The sequence below is a fragment of the Ctenopharyngodon idella genome, chromosome 19, assembly GCF_019924925.1.
Source record: "Ctenopharyngodon idella isolate HZGC_01 chromosome 19, HZGC01, whole genome shotgun sequence".
In the NCBI taxonomy this organism is placed as follows: domain Eukaryota; kingdom Metazoa; phylum Chordata; class Actinopteri; order Cypriniformes; family Xenocyprididae; genus Ctenopharyngodon; species Ctenopharyngodon idella.
In genome coordinates, this window is record NC_067238.1 from 2088649 (window position 1) to 2113191 (window position 24543).

Here is a 24543-nt window from a genome sequence, read left to right on the forward strand (position 1 = left end):
CTGAGCCACTGAAGTAGGACCTAATGTATCTTTATATGTAATTTCATAATTACTTTTATTGTCTTTGAAATATAATTAAAATGCACTGCCGAATGACAAGGATTTATGGGAAACTAAAATATATTTTAATACCATTTCTATTGAAACTTGCATGTCATGTATTTGAATACAATTGTAATTGTAATTGATGAACTTTAAAGGTAATATTAAATAACACACTTAAGTTTAAATGATTATCAAGTACTTTACATGGGCTTTATGTTAATCAACACATCAAAATAAGTGTATGTCTTTAAAGCATGACAAAAGATTATTAAACCATCATGATTTATTATGTACTTTAAAGTAAAACTTAACTTTTGACATTATTACAAAGCGCAATTTTTAAAATTATACTCAAGAGTTAAAGAAAGTCATCAAAGTGTACTCTCTTTATGTACACTTAAGAAGCCTTTTATTTCATTAATATTATATTATCTACAAGTAAACATACTTGTAAGATCTTAAGTACACTACGCTACACTTTTTCACAAGGGGTAAGATTTCAGTTTGAACTAACCAAAATGGGATATATTCATAGTGGCCTCTAAAACTGATTGCACCCTACACTCTTTAAAATAAAAGGTTCCAGTAAAAATATAGAAGCCCATTTAGTGTTTTACAGTCGGATGCCATAAGAGAACCGTCTTAAGTTTTACAAAGAAAGTGTCATTCTCTTGTTCTTAGTGATCTTGTGCTTTAAAGAACTCAGAAATAGTTTGTTCTGAAGAATATAACACCAAGAGCTTACACCCTCCAAAGAAACATACACTAACTCAAAAACTTCCTACAGAGTGAATAATGCTTCATGACAGGAACCTATTGAAAGAACCACTGAAGAAGTTTTATTTTTAGGAATTAAAGGTTAAGTGGTTGTGATTTATTGTAAGAGTGCAGCATGCACTTTCACCCATTCTGTATCTTCTTTTCCATAGAGGTCATTCTGTCCTCTGTTTTATAGACTGTCTTTCTCCTGCCATCATTTTACAGCACAGTTATTTACATCGCCCTCTCGGTTGAGCAAGATACGGGCATAATTGCATGTTAGTTTTTAATTATAAAAAAGTAAGGCGATGGGCTGTAAGGTAGCATCACATTGTTCCCGTCTTATCCGTGCTCTGTGATCGTGTGAGCCTGTCTCCTGTGCTAAGTGATGATAAGCCTGCTTTCTATGCTCGCTCATAATTAATCCATCTCTGGCGCGCCCCCGCCCTTATCGCGCTCGTTCCCGCGTCTCAATGGAACTGGAATTCTCCATTGATATCTCCCATAAAAAGAGAGTTGCAAATCCTTTAGTTGAGCCTTAGATTGAAGACATGATTCCCATTGCGCTAAATCTCAGCATCTATAACCTGAAAATACATCAAATTAAAAACAGAACTGACTCTTTTGGTGAAATTCCAAGGAGGAATTTCAGTCTGTTGTATATAAGTGCACTTGACATAACTGAATGTAATTTTTTGGACACCTAATTACATGCCAATTGTAATTGAATGAAAATGTATGATAGTTAAATTTTATATTAAATGCAATTTGCTGTACTTTAGAGTGTTTTTTGACCCGCTTAGGTAGAACTTAAGTACATCTTTATGTTATTTCATAATTACTTCTATTATCTTTGAAATACTGACTGATTTATGGTAAACTAATGTAATTTCTATTGAAACTTGTAACTATTTAAAAATATTTGTAATGATAAAATTTATTTAGTACATTTAAAAAATATATCAACTTTAAATGTAATATCGAATAACTCACTACCATTAAAATTATAATCACATACTTTACATGTTACATGCTTTAGTATGTTATACAAAACATCAAAATAAGTGTACATATTTAAAGCATGCCAAAAGATTATTAAAATATAATGATTTAAAATGTACTTTAAAGTAAAACTTTTAATTTCACATTGTTACAAAGTGCATTTTTTTTTAAAGCGTACTTAAGTATGTTAAGAAACAGTCATGAAAGTGGATTCTTTAGTACACTTAAGGTGCCTTTTATTTCAATAATATGTTATCAGTTTTTTTTTTTTTTTGGTTACACTTTATTTTACAGTGCCGTAGTTACATTGTAATTACTCAAATAAGTACTGAGTACTATTAATTAACTACATGTACTTACTACAGAGTTACAGTTATGGTTAGGGTTTGGTTTAGGGTTAGTTACTTGTAATTATATATAATGTACTGTTATTACTATAGTAAGTACATGTAGTAATGTGTAACTACGGCACTAAAATAAAGTGTTACTTTTTTTTTTTTTAAATACATATATACTTTTAAGATTTGAAGTTCACAGCATATGCACATTCATTACAATTAAGTGCACTTTTGCACAAGGATTATAAGCAGGTTTATATAGATTATAATATTCATTGACATTTCAACATTTTTTGCCCATTTTGAGTCAGCTCAAAAAGTACCAAAATCAAAAGCATCTAAGTTCAGAAATGCTGTCTGTAGGCAGCTCACTAGGCATATATTCAGAATGGAATACTTGCACACTGCTTATACTGTGCAGTAAACACTGTAAACAGCCTTCTGCTTATTTTGTGTGTGTGGAATGCATAGTGAAACATTTCAAATAGTAGTGTGTATGCATGTTGAATTCAGCAAATGGCATCCAGCCATCATCTCGGAAATAAAAATGGTTGTTTCAAATTTTATGCAAAATAGCCTTATCTCTTTGTAGTTTGATCAATAGGTCAGTTAACAAGGACATGCTAAAAAAGGTGGTATTTCCAGTTCTTTCTCACACTGGGAAGGTAAACTTGAGCACATTGCATTGTGGGATATAGTGTTGCACAAAGCAAGCTCTGGCTCTGTCTCAAATGGTGCACTTGATGTCTATTTTGATGTCTTGCAGGACCAATGGTCTATGGCATTACATCAGGTGTGGACTTAGAGGAGGACTTCACGGTGCCATTTGGGACAAGGCCTCTGTTGCATGCGGTACATTTTAGCAAAATGCAGTAAATTATCCAGTCATAACATCCCATAAATTATCAAAATTTGCAAACCACGCAAAGTATGCATACTGTATACTGCAGAAATAGTAGCCTATACGGTTTTGAGACAGTTTAAATCTGTTCAATGTAACCTTTTACACTGTGTTGTTCTGAAAATTTCCAGCTAATATGATAAACAAAACAATAAATAACCTATTGGCTGTAACGCTTTTTTTTTTTTTTTTTTTTACAAACAATCAAACAAAAACAAAACTCACTTTCTCACCCAGAAAGTTACATTTACACCGTATTTAATTAGACCTCATACAAAACCACCCAGAGAGGAAAGAAAGAAAAAAAAGAAAGGAAAAAGAAAAACGAGAAGCTATTAAAATACTACAGCGCAGTGAATGTAAGTTGGCTGTAGTGTGTGGAGTGTGTGAGTGCTGCTGCAGCTCTACGGCGCACCGCTGCGCTCAAACCTCCTGCAACAAAAGCACAACACGCGCTCATCTGCGCTGTCAGTGTGCGCTCGGATCACAACACAACTTAACCCTCTACACGACGACACCAACTAACCCTGACTGGAATCAGACAGACACTGAAACACATCCGAGTCTTACAGACAGCACGTTTATCTGTGTTTGGATGAATCGCAGTATCATTTTTTAATCTCGAGACCAGCGCGCGGAGCAGGAATGTCCCGGAGGAAACAGAGCAACCCAAAGCAATTCAAACGTGAGTTTGCCAACGCGGATTTTACTCATGCTTTTTTTCCTCAAAAGATGACAGTTGTTTATAGTAGTTTTAGTTCAGCTAAAGTTGATAAACAAACGTTTCTTTAAACACATTTTATATGCATCGATTTGTGATTAAGAATATCGGAGCAGTCTAATGTGGATCAGAAAATCAAAGGCTTGTTTTGTTTCATTGTATGAAATAACTGATATTCTTCTTTTATATTATATCATAATAGAAATGACAAAATTGAAATTTTGAGATCTTTGGAAAGTTAGGAACTCTTGATTTGACTGAATGCCTGCATGCAATGTTTGTAAAGTATAAGCCATGTGCATTATTAGTACTTTTAATACAGTTATAAACTGAGAAATATACACTTGAAAATTACACTTATAATCTTGTCAGAAAAAATGATTATTTTTATATTGTTTGAGAAATTAATATAATGAAAAAAAATGTCTTTGGAGTGAAAATAACGTAATCTTAAAGTTTTTAAAATGGCAATACTACAACGCTTATTTGAATAAGGCAAACATTGCAAAATATCCGTTAATGCATCTTGGAACTACAGAGAAGTGCTTTGGTTGACACTGGGTGGAAATTCAATTTTTATTGAAGCAAACTTGAAATAACAAGGACAGGTCTCCAAAATATGTTATTTATTTTCAGTCTTGGCATACGGCACTGGAGTTTTTATAGTGCTGAGACTGTTTGCTTAGCAGTCCAGGCATATCAGCTCTCATCATGTCTGTTTTCTACTTTTCAAGGTCTGCATTATACAGAAGGCAGTTGTGATATCTCAATCTGCAGACGTGTCCCACATATTTCTGGAGTGATTTGAAACACTAGCACAGAGCAGAGAGTTCTTGAAATGACTGTAGGCTAGAGAGCGCAGCAGCACCTGTAAGGAGCACAGCTTTACCAGCCACCTGCTCATAGCAAAGGACAAAGAGGTTGTTATGGGTAGAGACGCTCCTCTCTTTTTTTGTTACATTTTGTTCCCAATTGAACGCACTTTGCCCTGTTATCTGAACCCTGGCGATTCACCCTGGATTTTCATATTTTGCCTATTCCATTCTCTGGTGTGCCCTCTGTGAGGCAGATAAAGCGAGAGCACTGAAAGAGCTCCATTAATTTGCCCCGATGACTGTGGCGATAAGGGCAGATAATGGGTTAGATAAGCTGGGGAAGATATACCATCAGAGACCCCATTATTACCATTAGAATTCCAGGCCAGCAGTCTGTTCCAGCCTGATAATCCCTCCCCCATCCTCCACTTCGCATGATAAGACAAGGAATAGTCAGTCCGCACTCTCTTTATTAGCCCGCCTGGATATTCAGATAATATGGTGATAAATTATGTATTTTCTTTTCTCCCACTATTTTAGCCCTATTGAAGGATCTGTCTTTCTCCTTATGGAGAGATAAAAAGGGCATTTTGGGTCATCTTTTTTTCTTTTCCCATGCAGCCCTCCCCCTCTACTGGTGTTTAAGGTTTTATTGTAATAAGAGTTTGATGGTAAAGTGAGATTGGATGGCCAAGGTGTCTTGGTGGGAGAGTAGCCGTCAGTGCTATCAGATCAGCATCTCCAGCACAGGCTCGTACCAGCTGTTCATCTCAACCTCTTATCACCTCCATGGCCAAACGCAGTGTAAATTTGTCCAAATTGTTGGTCAGCACAAGGCGGGTGCGGCAAATAAATGACAGCGGATTAAAAAGTCAGAATGCGACGAGTCTAGGTCTGGTTTCCGTATACTAGCATAATATCTATATATGTATATTTAACTTAAACGTTAAGGACATTCTTATTGTCTGATTCTGCATGTTATCTTTGAATGTCTTTGCATTTTGAAAGCTAAACTGTAGATTTCACAAAGTGCCTTGTCTCTAGTGCGAGAGAAAAAAGATTCACTCTTCATCTCTTTCGTCTCCCATATTTAAATATTTTTAACTGAAATCCATATAATCATGTCAGGCCATCATTAATACAAAATAAACTCCTTCAGAAAATGCGGCGGCTCCAAAAGTATTTGGACTGCTAAATGTTTATGGTCATAATGAGACATACCTGTGGTTGCTTTGTTATGATACCTGTTTGAACATGAGGTGAACTGACTTCATACATCCAATAAAATCACCTTGACAGTAAAAAAGTAATTTCAGAAATGACTCAGATAAGTTAACTGAGAGTTAACTTGTGTTCAGATATTGATATTTTGAAATTTAATTCAGTGATATTGACATGTTTTTAATGGTGCGTTACATTTACCTCATCATAGCTGGAAATTACGTCACACCCGAGTTGATCGCGTTCCAGTTAACATGTCAAAAAGCTAATACGTGTCCAGGCAAACCTTTGTTGTGCTTGCTCTTTTGGAATACAAACATATATTTTGTGCAGATAATGTCATTTCCACAAAAAGACGTTGGATATTGTATTCAGTTTATTGAGACAAAGACAAACAGAAGTGCTAATAAACAATAAAGTACTACTGTTTCACTACGGTTGATGCACTGAGCAGCCATATTGGATTCTGAAGATTCTGGGGTTGTTGTGCTTCCCCTCGAGTTTCCAAGTCGCGAATCCGACTTGAGGGGGCGTTCAAGTTAAAAGTTCCTACTGGGCACTAGGACTTTCCCACTTCCAAGGACAAATGGAACCATAAGTGTAACTTAAGTGTCCAAATGGCGCCAATGTATATCCTTCTAACTATTCTTTCAATATGGTGTAACCGCTAATGAAGTTTTATCACATAAGCTAGTCTCAGCTCTTGCAGCAATGAACTGTCAAAGTATTTCTCTCATTGTTCATAACACTTCAATTATTTATTTGGTGGCTGTCATTGGTAGTTATCGGCGCTAACTTTGTGCTGTCAAAATATGATAATTTATTTCATTATTATACCCTATCAAGGATGTCAGATTTGTTGCCTCTCCTTTATTCTTTTTTTAATCCGTTTTGATTAACTTCATCTGCCAACTGTCAGCGTGAGGCATCCCTCATTCGTGAGCTATCTCTCACAGATCAGTGCAATATGAAGAGAGGGCTTATTGCGTGCCAACTTTCTCCCCAGCATCTGTTCAGCACTAATGAGCTATGAAGTGCTGTGGCTCACTAGGCTGCAAAAGGAGGAGGGGAGATGGAGAGGACAGGACAGGAACGCCACGCGCCTGTCTCACCCTTCTCTAGGAACGCTGTGAGACATCCGAACAGCTTAAGAATGCAGCCACTGTTTGTCTTTGTTAGCTGCACAGAAGAATTCCACAACTCAGTGATTAGTAATACCTGGATTCTAGTCTAAAGCAACAAGCCACAAGAGGCTGTACAAAGGGAGCAAATGGAAGGGGTAAAATCACTGTAATGCACGGTCTTGAGTGACTTTTTTTTTTATTTATTTTTTTTATAAAAATGGTGCAAATGCAGTATGATAAAACACCAATAAATTATGAGTTACTTTTATTAAAACCATACAATATAAATTATTACCAAAATAGTAATTAAAAAGCATATAATTTGTAATTATATACAGTCAAACCAAAATTTATTCAGACACCTTGAACATTTCATTCATTAATACAGTTTATTCACTATAGTTTTAAAAAAAAATGGTAATAAAATATGACAAGATCTCAGAGTTAAACTGTGTCAGAAACAAATAATCTTAATTATGTCAGATAACACATAAGCAAAACATGGTCAGGTCAAAGTGTCTGAAAAATTTTTGGTTACAAATTTTTATCAATTTTACTGGTAGTCCACTGTATGAAGAATTTTTGGGTATAAATATACCAAAAATATCAAAAACGTCTGAATAATTTATGGTTTGACTGTATATATTTATATATATATATTATGGATGCCACAATTCTCAATATAATATTGAACCATTCGGTACGACATCCACGGTTCAATACCCACTTGTGAATTGTTTTTTTTTTTTTGGGTTTTGAGTTTAAATTTCTGTGTGTTCTGTTTTATTTCTCTCCGAAAGGACTCTATGCACAGTCACTTCCGCGTTTTTCCTCAGGCCCATATTTACATCTGGTCCTGCGCCGTAAACCATTGTTCCTTACCTAGAGCTATCAAAATGACAATTTTACCTTTTACGCTGATTTGATCAGCACTTCAATAGAGTTTAACTTTAAAAGCCATTCACCTCAAGGAAACAGAAATTATTAGTTCACCTCTCGAGTCTTGGGGTAAAAAAGTATTTTTTCTCCTTAACCTCTGTTCCTGTCGCCTAAGCATAGAATAACAACAAACACTCTGATGTGCCAAGCCATCAGAACCGAACCGAACCGAAAAACCTTGGTTAAAAAAAACGAGGTATGTATTGGACCGTGGGTTAACTGTATGGTTGCATCCCTAATATATACATGCTACCATTCAAATGTTTGGGATTGGTAATATTTTTAAAATATTTTAAGTCTCTTTTATGCTCACAAAAGCTGCATTTATTTGATTAAAAATACAGTTAAAAACACACACATATATATATATATAAAACTTTTTTCTGTCAAGAAACATCTCTTATTATTATCAATGTTGAAAACAGTTGTGCTGCTTAATATTTTTGTGGAAATTGTGACACTTTTTTCAGGATTCTTTGAGAAATTGAAAATATTTGAAATAGAAACATGAACAGAAAAGGTAGCTGGCCACACACTGAGTCCAATGAAGACTGAAAAAGTCAAGAAAAACCGAATTTATTTTATGAATTGCATCATGTCATCGCGCCAAAATATTTGAAATAGAAATATGTTAATTGTTCAGTAGATATTGGCTTCAGTTATTGAAACTTCTGTATCAGTCAACCAATACAAAATACAACCCCCTCCCCACCCCCCCAAAGAAGACAAAAACACAAAAAGACAAACGTACAAAAGGCTGTCCTTAAACGGCATCTGTAGGCAGCCTCTGGGACAGTAGCTCTAAAAGAGGCCGACAGAATCAATGCCAAAAACAAGATAAGCAAGATGTTTATTTGACGAGCCTTAATCATTGATGCCCCTGCTGCGCTAGATGTCCTATCAGTGAGGTCCAGCGGCTCTAAGGGAACACGCCACTTTTATTCTCCTCACCTTCATTGAGCCTTTAGAATTCAATGATGTTAAATCAATAACTGTTGTCAGATGCACAAACTGGTGGTTGGTTTTGAATGGGAACAAAAAGACGGCTCAATTAGGGTGTTTGTACTGAAGATTTGTTAAAGAGCTTGTCCTTCGAGTTACACCAATGTTCCTTTAAGTCATGTCATTTTACTTGGCAGCCATCTTGGTAACTGTTTTTATGTCATCAAGTTGTCTACTTAAATGGGGAAAGACAGAAATAGCCAAAAGTGTTGATCAAGATTACATTTGAACAATATATGTCTAATCAGCAATAGAATTAGACGACAAGGGTATCATACAGCAAATAAAACATAAAAAACACAATTTCACTTCTTTAGCTTTAGCATATTTAGCTTTTTAAAAGGCAGTACTTCTGTTCCAATACTCACCATTTTAAGTGTTACTACACTCCCATTTATTGTCCTAAAAGTGCTCCGTCTGCTCCTCCTAATACTATTTTATATAAGCAAATTCTCTCCCGGCCAGTTGTGGAAATGAAATATATCTTCCTTCTGTGAATGTTAAGAGTTCTGTTTACTGTATGTTACTTAGTCTGTTACCTGTAGGGAAGTGCTGAGATTTTGACTGGGTCAGGTGGTTTAAATATTGCTTATGTTATGGAGAGAGAAATATATAGGCTACAGTAAATATAAGTGCAGCAGAGCTCAGAGCTGTTTGCTTTTTGATGCGTTTTCTAATGATTAGTGTCTATCCAAACAAAGATGTTAAACATGGGAAATGGTCAAATAATCTGGTATTTGGCAACAAAAGTCTTATAAAATGCTTAATAAATGAGTTATTTGAAAAGCCAAATATGTTTGCTTGTACAGTGGCTTCTGGTGCCACAATATAGAGTGTTTGTTGGGATTAGAGAGCTCTGCGGTCTAATTTTAACTTCAGCACCTCCACAGCAAATGTGATGGCATGCTTTTAAATGCGGAGTGGAAAATCGCTAATGGCACAAATCCGGGGCACTAATAGGTGATAGCTGAAGTTTGTGCAAGCATCTTTTGCGAACTGTGCTTAAAAGTTCATAATTCAAAGTGCTTTTGGGGTTCAGTCTGCAAAGCTGTTGATATCAAATGACAGCCTTTAAGTTCTTTAATTACCTTAGTGATTGCACAGTGTGCTTCCAGGATGCTTGAATTCTGTTAAAGCTTAATTATTAGTTGTGCTTTCTGTTTATATCAAGGATTTTTCAGAAAATGATATGTCAGTTGTTTGGAGTGGTTTATTTGCCATGAAGAATTAACAGAATTAGGATCATGACAGATAAATCACAAAGGAGATCTCCTTAATAACTCAGTTGTTTCTCCCAGACAGTAAATGAAAAATTAACAAATGGAGACTTATGTGTAAGTCTGCCTTTTCTCAGATTTTTCTCCTGGGAAAACAACCCAAACTCTCACATGGATCTCCTGCAGACTTTCAGAAAAGATTTTGAAGTCTCTCCATTTAAAAGCCAGAGATCTCAGATTATTTTCCAAGACAAAATGATCTGAGTTACTGATATTTTCTATATTCATTGTGTAGCTCCATACTCTAATGTCGATAATAATATCTAATTTGTTTATTTTTATTTCTTCTAAACAATGCACTGTAAAAAAAAAAAAAAAAAAATCTTGTTTCAACTTAAAAAAGTAAGTTTTCGTGCTGCCTTAGAATTTTAAGTTTAGTCAACTCAAATATCCAAGTTGTCACTTAGTACAACTTCACATTTCAAGTTAATTAAACTTAAAATTTTAAGGCAGCACAAAAACTTACTTTTTTAAGTTGAAACAAGATTTTTTTTTTTTTTACAGTGTGGGTTAATCATAGTTGATACTTAAATGAATCATAGTGTCCTCAATCGCTGTCTTATAAAATACTTTAATGGAAATTTACCTTTCAGTAGAGTAAATGCCTGTATAATGGAGACTTTAGCACTGATTAATGTAATTGATTATCTTATGGTGGATTGATTTCTTGTTGGGTTTCAGTGTTGTGAGCAGATAATTCAGATCTTTGAAGTCAGAAAATCGTTTTTTCAGACAAGGGTGCTGTAGGTCATTGTGTTTCCTCTCCAGTCACAGTTAACACAGTTTCTCCATCCAGATGTCAGCTCTTATATGAGCGATTGTTCCTACACTTCTCCCTTAAATACTAGTTCAAGGATAAGAGAGTGTATTATAGGATGAGATCTGAACCTTTTTCGTGTTTCTAGGCTGTGTACTAATTGTTCATATAATCTCATTTAAAGATCCAGCAACACAAAGAAGGAAGGACTGAGCATGTGTATATTGGGGGATTATGGGAACATGGTGATCGCTGATGGGGCTTCTGTATGCTAAAAGAAAAAAAGGTTCTCATTGTAACCCTAATTAGTCGTGGATTTTTTTTTTCATTCTTCCCAACAATCACACTCTGAAAAAAAAAAAAAAAAGAAAAGAAAAAAAAAAAAGTACTTAATTTTTCTTTTGCAAGTTTTTGCGTATTATTATTTTTTTTAAAGTAAATTTCACATGTATGGAATCAGGTGAAACTAAATTATGTAAAATTAAAGCCCTGGGTATACTTCGTTTTCTTACGCGTACACTAGTGTATGCGCATAGTTGAATCCACAGCCTTGGAAAGTATACTTCATTTGACTCGTATGCGTACACAGGCGTTCGATGCATGCGCAGTTTTGAGCAATCTCTCGCCCACCAGTTACAACCCATGTAAACATCTTTGTGTTCTTTAATGTTAGAGTTGTACAAATGAGGGTACTTTCTAACCTCTTCGCACAATCTCTCGTCTATGTAGGCGTCCATTGTCGCTGTAGCTTGCATGCGTTCTGGTCTGTTCTGTTTATTCAGTTTATTAAGTAAACTGTAAAATTATTTATTAAGTAAACTAAAAAATTAAGTACACATGTGAGACTTGCGCGTACAAAGTACTTCTGATGACGAAATTCGTGTCACGTGCACTGTACGCTGACCCTCGCCTACATGTAAAAAGTGAAATATACTTTGGGCTTAACAAAGAGAATAAGTAAATTTAACCTGGTCTATCAGAGTTTGTTGAGTAATTTCTACTTACTCATTTGAAGTTTACTTTGCAGTACTCTGTTTCAAGTACATTTCACTCTTTGTAAATTTTACTCAGTGTAGCACTGAATTAAGCCATGCTTTTAAAGTGTATGCTTTACTTAGAAACATTTAAGTAAACAACACAGTAGATTTCTTATTACACTTAAGACAACATATCTACACAATACAGGTAATGAGGTACCCAACTGAACACAGAGAATGCAATACTTGGTACACAATACACAATAACAGTAACAATCAGTGGATAGTTTTTGTGTATGAATGGGTTATTTTGACTAAACATTGACAAATCAAAAACTCCAGATGCCACAAAACAGCAAATTACTAAAGCTAACAACAAAAGCAACAATAAAACAATATAAATACAACTAGAAAACAGTGAAAAATGCAGCCTTATTAATTATTTATGCCCCAGTGCATGATGGGAACACCAGTATCATAAAGTTGAGTCGGTTTTACTTAATTTTAAAACTTTGGTACATAAAAACAATACAAGATTTTCAAACAGTTTTATCCAAGATGCATTGCACTATTTATTTTTGTCACTCTCTGTGGACTGTGCAATAACTTTTGTACCTTTAACTGCACTTTCTTTGTCTTATCTGCATCATTCAGGTTTATACATGGACTGTGATTATGTTATTGTGGTTTATGTGTGGGTAGTATTGTAGCACCTCTGTGTAGTCTCTGAAATTTCATTGCATCCCGATGCAATGACAATAAAAGCTTGAAATTGAAATTCTTTAAGCTTGGTTTAGAAAACCAAGTTAGAATACCAGGTTAGTTGCATGTAATTAATTATGGCTAATTTACTGTTATTACTACAGTAAGTACATGTAACATATTTCGATGACACTGCAAATAAAGTGTTACATAATATGATATTCTTAGCTTTAGGTTCTGGGGTAAAAATGAAAAACGCATTAACTACACTACCATACCCTTGTGAATAAGAAGTACATTTTGATATACTTTTAAAAAGAGTACTTATTATGGAAATAATATATGTTAAAAGAATATACTTATGTGTGAACTGAATGTAATGTTTCAGACACTTATTTGTATTTTTTTCTTTACAATTAAATGAAAGTGTTTTATAGTTTAAATTTATATTAAATGCAAGTTTAAAAAGCACTTAATTAGGACTTTTTCAATTAAAATGTTCTTTAATGTAATTTCTATTGAAACATGTGTATTTAAAAATATTTCTAATTACAATTAATCAAAATAAGTGTACTTCTTTAAAAGATGACAAAAGTTTATTAAAACAATGATTTAAAATGAATTTTAAAGTAAAACTTAATTTGACATTATTACAAAGTGCACAAAGTGTTCTTAAGTGCGTTAAGAAACATAGTCATGAATGTGGACTCTCTTTAAGTACACTTAAGTGGTCTTTTATTTCATTAATATCTTATCATCTACAAGTTCAGTTTTTTGAAAAAAATATATTCTTTTAAGATTTAAAGTACAACAAAAATGCACTTCTTTTTCACAATGGTACAACGTGAACACATGGCTAGATACAGTGCACCATAGTGAAAATACTGTACTCCAATCCATCTCGGCCTGATTTTATTTAATTGCATCCGATTAAATGTGGCATCTACTCTGACTAAGGTCTCCCGGAGGTTCAAGTTGATCTTTAAAGGACATTATTGGTTCACAACTTTTCTGAATCCACTCTTTCTTTATCTCTTTCTTCTTCTTTTCTTTCCATTCTCTACATCTCTCTGGCCCATCTACTCCTGGGAAGAACCCAGCAGAATGACTGAGATGTTATGCCACTGAGGTGATCAGGCATGCAGTACAGTGCCAGGCTGCCAAAGCTGTTTGTTTGATTTTGTGCCGATGTTTAGGAATTCAAATCTGACATTCACACAGAGAAACGCATGAAAAATTTTATTCTATTTGGAAATGTAATCAAGGATGTATATGATGCATCTTAATTTTTGTGGTATGTTAAAAAATGCAGATATTAAATTAGGCAGGTCAGTTTTTAAAAGATGGACATGTTTGCAATACACAGCACCGTATAAGTGGTGTGTTCAGAATGCAACACTGGCACACTACTGTGCTGTATACTGAGTCCTTTGAAGCTTTACGAATCTTTTGTTTCGAATCAGTGGTTCGGAGCGTATATCAAACTGCCAAAGTCATGTGAACCATTGAAATTTCGAAACGTTTCGAAACATTTATGACGTAACAAAGCCTCCTTTACTGAAATACTGACATTGGCAGTTTGATACGCGCTCCTAACCACTGATTTGAAACAGAAGATTCGTAAAGCTATGAAGCTTCATGAAGCAGTGTTTTGAAATCGCCCATCATTAGATATTGTTGAATGAAGTCGTTATTTTGTGTTTTTGGCGCACAAAAAGTATTTTCGTTGCTTCATAACATTAAGGTTGAACCACTGTAGTCACATTAACTGTTTTAAACATGTCTTTAGTACCTTTCTGGGCATTTGAAAGTGTTAATTATCCTGCTGTCAATGGAGGCCTCACTGAGCCATCGGATTTTATCAAAAATATCTTAATTTGTGTTCTGAAGATGAACGAAGGTCTTACAGGTGTGGAATGACATGAGGGTGAGTAATTAATGACAGAATTTTCATTTTTGGGTGAACTAACCCTTTAACTTTTGGCAGTCCAATAAAATAAAAGTCAAAAAACAGTAGATGTTGCTGTCATTAATTGATAAATTCATCAAATTGGAAATGGAAGGTCAAGTTAGGTGCATTGCATTGTGGGATACAATATACTGTGTTGTATGCTGCATATTTTGACAAATCTTGTTGGTCATATTCTCTGCACACAGAAAATCTTGTGCACTGTATGCGTTCTGCATACAACTACTTTCAAAAATAATTGGTAGAATGCCATTTCAACTCATCAATCTTTGATCAGATGTAAAAAACTATACTGTAGAATACCAGGATAGAAGGAACAGGCCGGAATGGCAAGGAAAAGAAGGCTGATTTCCATGCGGCTCGGTGCTGTCAGATTGAATTAGCTCAGGTGTAATTAGAGCGCTGGAGAGCGTCCTGCTTTGGCTGCGGTGTGCGACGGGGCAGCATGGCTCTACACTGAAGCCAGCTGATACCGAGCCGGGCCGCTATCACCATGCAAACACACGTCTCCAACATCGCAGGCGAGCAGCAAATCCAAGCATGAAATTAGCAGTCACTCAGATCATGCCCGCATACTTGCATATTTCACTTAGTGTGTTTTCAGATTTGTGTGTATGTGTGTGTTTGGGAGGAAGTGTTTTAGTGGCTAGCTGGATTTTATGTGCAGTGTTTTCTGGTGGATTGTTAGGAGTTTGCAAACAGCGTGGGTGCTTATAGTGACCTTTTTGTCAAATTTAAAGTCAACGTACAAAATGGAACTTATTTACTAAACTTCATATTTCTTTATAGTCTTAATTTTTGCACAATTTGTCAGTCCATTCCAAAAACAATCTCCATTTAAACTTTAATAAAAATGTCATAACTTACTATTCATCCAAATTGCCCTTTCTTAAAAAAAAAAAAAAAAAAAAAAAAAAATCTAAAAACAATTTAGAAATAGGTTCTATAGATTTGTATAGAAATCAAATCTGAAAATCTGAAAAAGAGGTTTCATAGAGGGAAAAATCACAAATTAAATATCTCTAGTTTCTGATAATATCTATAGATCTACAGTCAAACCAAAAATTATTCAGACATTTTTGATATTTTTGATATTTTTTTTTACTAGTGGGTGCAGAACACTATAGTTCATGTAAATGAGGATAGCAAAATAAAGTAAACTGTGACATATTATACCCAAAAATTCTTCATACAGTGGACTACCAGTAAAATTGATAAAAATTTGGAACCAAAAATTATTAGATACTTTGACCTGACCATGTTTTGCTTAAGTGTTATCTGACATAATTAAGATTAATTTTTCTGACACAGTTTAACTCTGAGATCTTGTCATATTTTATTACCATTTTTTTTAAACTATAGTGAATAAACTGTATTAATGAATGAAATGTTCAAGGTGTCTGAATTAATTTTGGTTTGACTGTATATAGATGTTATGAGCTTCACAGTTTTATTTACAATTACGGTAACTTACTCCTGTTATTTACAGTCATGGGATCAATTAATAAAAAGTTACTGTGATGTGACAAACTATCCATGATGATGCAATGCATGTTACAGTTAATTACTATATGATATAGTCATTTTCTGGTCATTTTGCAGTTATTTACCTCAAAAACCTTATAACCTTATAAAGTATAACAATGTCTCTTAGAGCTCTGTTAAAAATTGCCAATAAATTATTCCAAGATTAAATCATCTGCTATGCACATTTATTTATTCTCCAAAGGGATTTTCAAAGAAATCTTTTTGATACTAAAGTTTATGCCTAAGTGAGAGCTACACTGAGTCTCCTGAGCTGCGGAGGAGTAACCTCTCAGCAGTAACATTGTCCTCTGGGGAAGGCTGAACATTTATGGTCAAATATGGTAAAACTGTGACCTTGTTCAGCACATCTCCTCTCATTACGTCTGTCTCGATTCCTTTCATGCACACAGTCATTGCTGCCCTCCTACAAAAGGGCCATTCATAAAGCTAATGAAAAGAAAGAGTTTACTAACCCAGATCACAACATCACAGCTCTCTCTCTCTCTCTCTCTCTCTCTCTCTCACACACACACACACACACTTTACTAATAATATACACACAAGACAAAACATCACCCAAAACCTAACCCTAAGTGGAAACATGTTCTGGAATAAAAAACAACACATACTTTATTCATGACTTGTTTTTCTAACTGAGGACATCTCCAAAGGGAGGTGTTGTCAGGTTTAGTTCACTTCCCGAGACAAATTTGCACACAGACTCTCTCACTGAATGTATATTCACTCTTACAGTTTCATCCCTGTAAACATGGAAGCGCCGAAGCCAGAATATTTTTTAATATCAAAGGTGAAATACGCGCCTGTTTAATTTTGTTCAGGTGGTTTTTTTGTACTCCTCCATGCCCCTTGATTGAAGAAAAAAAAAATATTAATATGCAAATATCAAAGTACATGTACAGCTGGAAGGGAAAAGGACTCTCTTGATAGAATGTAGCCAATGTCTTTTTTTTGACAGAGGAAAGAAATTAATCAAACAGAGAAAAATGAACTTTGTGATTGCACGGGTGTACCACCCAAAGGCATGGCAAGCAAATGAAAAATCAACATTGTACCCACTGATAAGGCAAATTAATAAGAAAGTGTGCTATGTCTACCTTCAATGCTGCTGCTTGCGTGAACAAGTTATCTTGGAGCAGACGTAACCTTAGGCTTTGGATCTGTTCCTGTGTTGGCATCACTTGAACACTTTGCAGTTGCCTTCATTTATACTTATGAAAGGTACAAAAACATTACAAAACAGTCATAGTGGTTTATGGCTTGTTAGTGGTGTTTACATCCTGCAGTGTTTGATGGACATGATGTCATGTTGCTTGTTGAAAAGAGGTGTACTGTTGCTTTTCTAAACATCAGACTTACTTTGATTTGGGCCAGTAAGCAAGTTTTCTACCACTATCAAAATTTTGTCAATTTTAATATTTCATATAGAAGAGTTAAACAATTTGCAGTAGTTCATATACTTTTGTCTTTAGCTATATTTAATAAGCTATCCAATTATCTTGTGTGCTTCAAATTTTAAAGTATGTATTTAAAAAAATATTATCTATTGCACATAATATAATATTAATTAAATATAAGGCCACTTAAGAGTACTTAAAGTACACTTTCATATGGCTGCATCCGATATCGCATACTCTCTTGAGTAGGTACTAATTCGATAAGTAAGTATGTAATTGCTTCACGACTGCTAAAAAGGTTAGTTCTATATAGTATAAATGTGTGTAGTATGTTTGTAATCTGGGCGTACTACATTGGCTATGTTGTCATTATCATGTGACCTACCAGTGTCAGTTATGTTGCTTCACCACCAAATCCTCTCCCGTGGCCTCATGGGATAGTAAAGTGTCCATTGTATGCACATCTCAGAATCTCACCGGAAGTAGTAGATCATGCGGGTGCTTTTTGCCTTCTCTTTTATGAGTACTGTGAATTTAGACACACTTCTTTTGTCATGTGCTGTTTTTTGCCTACTATATAGTAGGGAAGTATGCGATTTCGGATGCAGCCTATATGCATAAGTACACTGTAAAAAATATTCAGTAGTTTTTACAAAATAATTTTGGCAGCTGTGGTTGCCAGAATAATTTTCTAAAAAATACAGAAAAACTGTAAACACATTCACAAAACAAACTGTAAAATTTACAGTATAAAACTGTAATTTACAAACAAGAAAATCTGAATGTAAACCAGTAAATTCAACAATGCACACTACTACTAAAATCTGTTTTGTACCTTTAAAATACTGACAACCACCATAATAATGCAGGTGGTCACACAGGGAATTGTAGGAATATCAGTTTACAGTTTTTGACTGTAAATTATACATTGATTTGTTTTTTTTTACGTCTAAAAATTGTAAAAATTTAGAGCATTTTACTGTGAAAATTACATAAAATGTCTGGTAAGAGCTTCTACAGTTTTTCCCTGTATATAGTACGGGAACTTACTGTTAACCTATTTACAATTTTTTTCCGTAGCGTTTTTACAATATTTTACCATTAAAATCACATTCATTTTTTACAGTGTACACTTTTAAAAAGTGGACTTTGTAAAAATGTAATAAAGTACATTTGAAATCACTGTTTTAATAATATTTTGTCATGCTTTAAAGAAGTACACTTATTTTGACGTGTTGACTAACATACTAAAGCACATGTAAAGCACTTGATTAGAATTTTAACTGTAGTGTGTTATTTGATATTACATTTAAAGTTAATATTTTTAATAAGTCCCCCTGTAGGCAATCATTTTATCCCTTAAAACTCATCTTTCAAAAAAAAAAAAAAATATTTAAACAATTTTTCATTGAAAAAAAAATCTTCATGCCTTAAGATAGCTTGAATGTAACTCTACACCCTTGCCTCATTTAGTATACGTGGTTCTATGAATATGCAAATTAGCCCTGCCTCTACTCACACCAGCTCAGAGGTCCACTCGTTGACATTCGCACTTTTTCATGATTGGTTAAAAGGTAGTTTGTGACATCAGGAACACCAGCGATTTCGACCTGCATTTTTGAGATAACTGCATTTTTAAGGAAAAAATACTCAGCAATGGTGTTGACTTATGAATTTGCACATGGTTTGTCTTAAAGCATATTAAAAACACCACATACACATATAAACATCCTTAAAAGCTTGATTTTTACCACAGGGGGACTATATTTAAATACACAACATACACATAGAAATGACATTAAAATTATATTTTAGCTTACCATAAATGCTTGAAAGTACATTCAGGAGTACACTTTAACCATTTCAATGACAACAGAAGCAATCATGAAATTACGAGTAATGATGTACTTAAGTCTTACTTAAGTGGGTCAAAAAAGCACTCTGAAGTTCAGGTAATTGCATTTAATATAAATCTAAACTACAATTAGAGTTTCATATTAATGCAATTAACATGCAATTAAGTACAAAGGTGAATTCACTTTAGCGTCTTCTGAAGTGTTAAAGGTGTGCATTTGTTTGTCCTTTATTTGACAGGAATGTTTGAAAATGGGATTGAGACAGACTCTGAGGAGATGGTGTGTGAGAAGAAGGAAATATTGAAAGAAGAAGACAGGTCTGTGGAGGACGACCCACTTTACTTCTCTGACCCAGAGAACATCATCTCTAAAGACGGAGATCACTTGAAGAATGGTGAGCTCATTTCCATTACAAAGATAACCAGAGGAACTTTTATTGCTCAGAGCTTGCTCTTCATAGCTCAAGAGACTTTTAAAATAAAATACAAATACATATTAGTATGTTTATTCTATGTGGTGATAGATATGCAGGGCTGCACAATACTGTATGTTGGTTTAGCGTCAATATCACGATGTGCGCATCTGCGATAATCACATCGCAGCTTTTGCAATGTCAGGTAGGGATCGTAGTTGATACATGATCCGTATGGACCATGCACCACGGTTTGAAAAGCATGTGATTCTCAGATTAATTGCAAAGTGTAACTATCATAGAGTAAAAGTTTATCATTTGCACATGTTTTAGGTCCTGTAAGTGTAAACATTCAAGTGATTTTAAACCATTTGAGCACACAAAAACACAAAAGAGAACTTAATTCGGAACTCACGTTTTCTGTGTTTTTTGTGCAAACACACAGAGCCACGAACACCGAATTCCGTTCCCTTTCTTGACTATTTGTGTTTCAAAGGACACATACATGCAAAATTATGTCAAAATGCCTGTCTTAGTGCCTGTCCTCGTAAACACAGTTTATTAGCTTATGGCTAATGTGAACGTAAAAACAAACCAAAATCGGCACACTGCCACTGTTGCTCCCAAAGAAAAATTCATTAAAATGAATTCACAAGTTCTTCATCAGGCCATGAACATAATGTGAATGTAAACAAAGAAAATTGATGTGTATCGTTATCTAATTAATATGTTAATCAAACTACAAAATACAAAGAGAAAATCACTTTTGTAGCTATAAAAAGGTTTAATTTATACAGTAAAGACTATGCAGTGTTATTTTACATTTGATTATTCAGTTTCTGTACCTGAATACTTTTACACTTACCTGAAAAACATAGGCTAAAGCACTGTTTATTTCATTTGTATCTTTGTTCTGTTGTATTTACCTATGCTTGTAATTTGTTTATTATTTTCTATACAGATTCACTCCCCTACAAAATCACCCCAGTCATTCTAGAATGATTAATTATTTCCAAATAGAGCTATTCATCTGGTGAAACAGTTTTCATATCGCAATATACAGTATATTGCAGAAAAACTAAATATTGTCTGTTTTTTTCCAGTATCGTTCAGCCCTGGTAGTGTGTATCTGATTGGAAATCTGCCACAATTCACATACAGTTCTGTAAAATTCTGTGGATAATTTTAAATCACACATATGGGCTTGTTTTAATATGTAAACAAACACATCCCTACTGTAATTCAGTAGAGGGATATATATATTTTATATTGTATTCCACAATCCTCTGTAAATGTTAGAAGTATCAGACCTTTTCTAGAACACACAATCTTTTCGCACCTTCCCACCGCAGCCCCTTTAGCTCAAAGCAATGTTTGGTTTTGTGCTGAAATTGAATTTGAATATGAAAGAGAAGATTGAAGAAATATGGCATTTTGAGGGAAGACCTACTGTATATGTTACTAACAGGGTTATTGGTCATAGTAAATAACAACAGAGTTGCTGGTATTTGCTGCAGGCTTCCACCATCAAACTCGAGCTAATAGCATCAGCTCTTTGAACTGAAATTCAATTACAGGCGTTTCTGCCGGCCACACCTCACCGTCACAACGGGATAATTCAGAGCCCCCCCAGCCATTTGAAATTCACTCAGCGTCCTAACGTTATGCTTTTCTATTTGTAAACGATGAATCTTCTCTTTGAAATGCCTGTCTCGCTATCCCCAATGTCCAAAAGTTTGCGACGGCAAAGTGAACTGCGTAAACTACCTGCTTTGCCTTCCAGCATGCAATCTTCAAAAGAACAATCACTTTCGCTTTTTTGTTCAAAATTGGTGGAACGATGTGTGCCGGTTTTCTTTTGTTCTTGTTGAAAAGGAAGAGGGGCAGTTCTTTTTCATTTTCTCATTTGTTTTGACCTATTAAGTTTTGAAGGGCAATGGCAAAGAAACATTTTTGAATATTTATTGTTTTTCTCGACCCCCCCCCAAAACTTGATCACATAATTGCTTTTTGAATCTGTGAACCGTATAATGGAAATGTCAAAAATAAAAGTATAGATCATGACACCTATACCTGATGAAAATGAGTTATGATTTACCGTGTATGATTTCTTCCGTGGGGTCATTTCGAGCCGCTCTCAGGACTGCAGGAATGCTTATTAATTACTTGAGCATGAATAAATAAATATGTAAAAATGTCAGTTTTCCAGGTTAAGGTTCATTACCGATGTGTTAAGTTATATAATAGAATATTTCATCTGTGAACCGTATAATGAAAATGTCAAAAATAACAGAATAGATCATGACACCTTGATAAGTTATGATTTAATATTTATAATGAATTAATTACTCCAGAACAAATAGATGGATCTGTAAAATGTTCACGTTTCCTGTTAAGATGTGTTGAGAATATATCCTATTGGGAAGAAATCCTATTGGAATCTTATTTTGCCATATGTTTTGTTATTATATTGCTCTTTTTTACTCTTAATTTGTGCAAATACATTAAAACCCCCTCGTTTGAACACACACTAGATTATAGGTGCTATTTTCTTGTGCCTTTGAGAAGGTTTAATACTTGGCTCTGTCCCTGTATTTATTCAGCTTGAGTTTTAAGATCATAAGGTTTTATCCATTCCTGTCACCAGAAAGGAATTTCCTGTCCGCAGAGGACATGGACTGATTCCCTCTGTTTGTCTGTGTGTGTGAGAAGTTGTATGAGGATCTGAGGTAAATAGGCCTGTTCTTGGAGTTAACTTCTCTTGCCTGTGACGGTGTTAAATAGTACTTTGCCCATGGTGTCAGAGCCAAAGGCAGAAAATCCTTAATCACAGCTTAATTAAGGAATCATCTTGTAGCTTAATTTCTTCCCCAACACTGTAATTAAACATTTCCAATAAGTTTCGTCACAGGGCTTAACACAGGCAGCGAGTCTGTGATCAAGGTGGGTCCAGGGACTTGCTCTCTGTCTCTTTTCCATTCTCTCTAAAGAAATGAGCATAAAATCCCACAGTAGACACTTGAAAGAATCCAAAATGAGAAACTGCACATTGGAATTACAAGGAATAAGGGTTTTAAATGAAAGAAAATGAACAGCTGCTGCTGGTGCGAGAGCCTGATCGGCCGTCGCTGTCAGGTTTACTGATTGTGCTATGTTTTAGTCGCTTGTTCACACACAGCTAAGCTTTGATGTCTTTTTACAGGTGAATTGTGCGCAAGTTTAAAGGTGGAACAACAAGACAGTGATGGACAAGAGGAGAGGGTCCAGCCCAGCCCACTGACAGCAGAGGAATGGGACGGTCCAAGTAAGACAGCTGTCCAATCACATCTCAACTGTCTTACCACATATTATATTTATACAATGCAACATACCCTTGTGAAAAAGAAGTATACTTTAGGATACTTATAAAAAGAGTACTTATGGAATAGTATACTTTAAAAGAATATGTGACCCTGGACCACAAAACCAGTCATAAGTCACACGGGTATATTTGTAGCAATAGCCAAAAATACATTGTATGGGTTAAAATTATCGATTTTTCTTTTATGCCAAAAATCATTAGGATATTAAGTAAAGATCATGTTCCATGAAGATATTTTGTAAATTTCCTACTGTAGATATACCAAAAATGTATTTTTGTGAGTGGATATGCATTGCTATGGACTTCATTTGGACAACTTTAAAGGTGATTTTCTCAATATTTTATTGTTTTGCACCCTTAGATTCCAGATTTTCAAATAGTTGTATCTCAGGCCAAATATTGTCATATCCTAACAAACAATACATCAATGGAAAGCTTATTATTTATATTTATTGTTTCAAAAAATTGACCCTTATAACTGGTTTTGTGGTCCAGGGTCACATATACTTATGTGCACACTAAAGGTAATGTTTTCAGACACTTAATTTACAATTAAATGAATATGTATTATAGTTTAAATTTATATTAAGTGCAATTAATTGATCTTTAGAGTGCTTTTTCAACCCACTTCAGTAGGACTTCAGTTTATCTTCATATGTAATTTAATAATTACTTCTGTTGTCATTGAAAAATTGTTAAAGCGTACTGCCAAACGTACTGACGAGCATTTATGGTAAGCTAAAATATACTTTTAATGTATTTCTTTTTAATCTTGCATGCTATGTATTTAAATATATTTGTAATTACACATTTGTAAAAATAAAGGTGCAATTTAGTACATTTAAAGCATATTAACTTTAAATGTAATATTGAATAACACACTACAGTTACAGTTTGAATCAAATACTTTACATGTGCTTTCTTATGTCAACACACACACAAAAAAAATAAGTGCACATCTTTTTCACAAAGGTGAGCAAGGACCTCAGAATGAACAAAACTGAATAAATATTTTTATAAGTAGGTTTATACAGATTATAAATCATATTCATTGACATTTAAAAATTTCCCATTCTGAGTCAGCTCAGAAAGTACCAAAATCAGGAGCATCTAAGCTCATAAATGCTAGGTAGGCAGCTCAATAGGGATACATTCAAAATGGTATACTTGCGCACTGCTTATACTGTGCGGTAAACACTGTAAACAGCCTTTAATTTTTTTTTGTGGAAGAGAATGCATAGTGAAACATTTAAAAAAAATAATAATAAAAAAATACACCTTTTATATGCCACAATTGTACAGAAACAACAGCATAGGACAGATACAGATACAATGAGTCTGAAAGGTGCAGCCAAATGATGTAATGTAATAAGCCTTGTCCTCTTTAAAAGCATGAAATCTGATAATGTAATAATGCCATTTT

At 34.4% G+C, this 24543-nt stretch overlaps 1 protein-coding gene across 2 annotated transcripts in view; it reads left to right on the top strand.

The window, feature by feature from the left end:
• Positions 1–2992: 2992 nt before the first annotated feature.
• Positions 2993–24543, top strand: part of zfpm2b (zinc finger protein, FOG family member 2b) — a 59644-nt gene continuing 38093 nt past the window's right edge. For both annotated transcript variants that reach the window (XM_051873806.1, XM_051873807.1), the window contains exons 1-3: positions 2993–3730; positions 19586–19741; positions 22962–23063. In XM_051873806.1, coding sequence (XP_051729766.1) covers positions 3691–3730; positions 19586–19741; positions 22962–23063 — 298 coding nt within the window. In that variant the 5' untranslated portion in view covers positions 2993–3690. The remainder of the gene's footprint in view (positions 3731–19585; positions 19742–22961; positions 23064–24543) is intronic.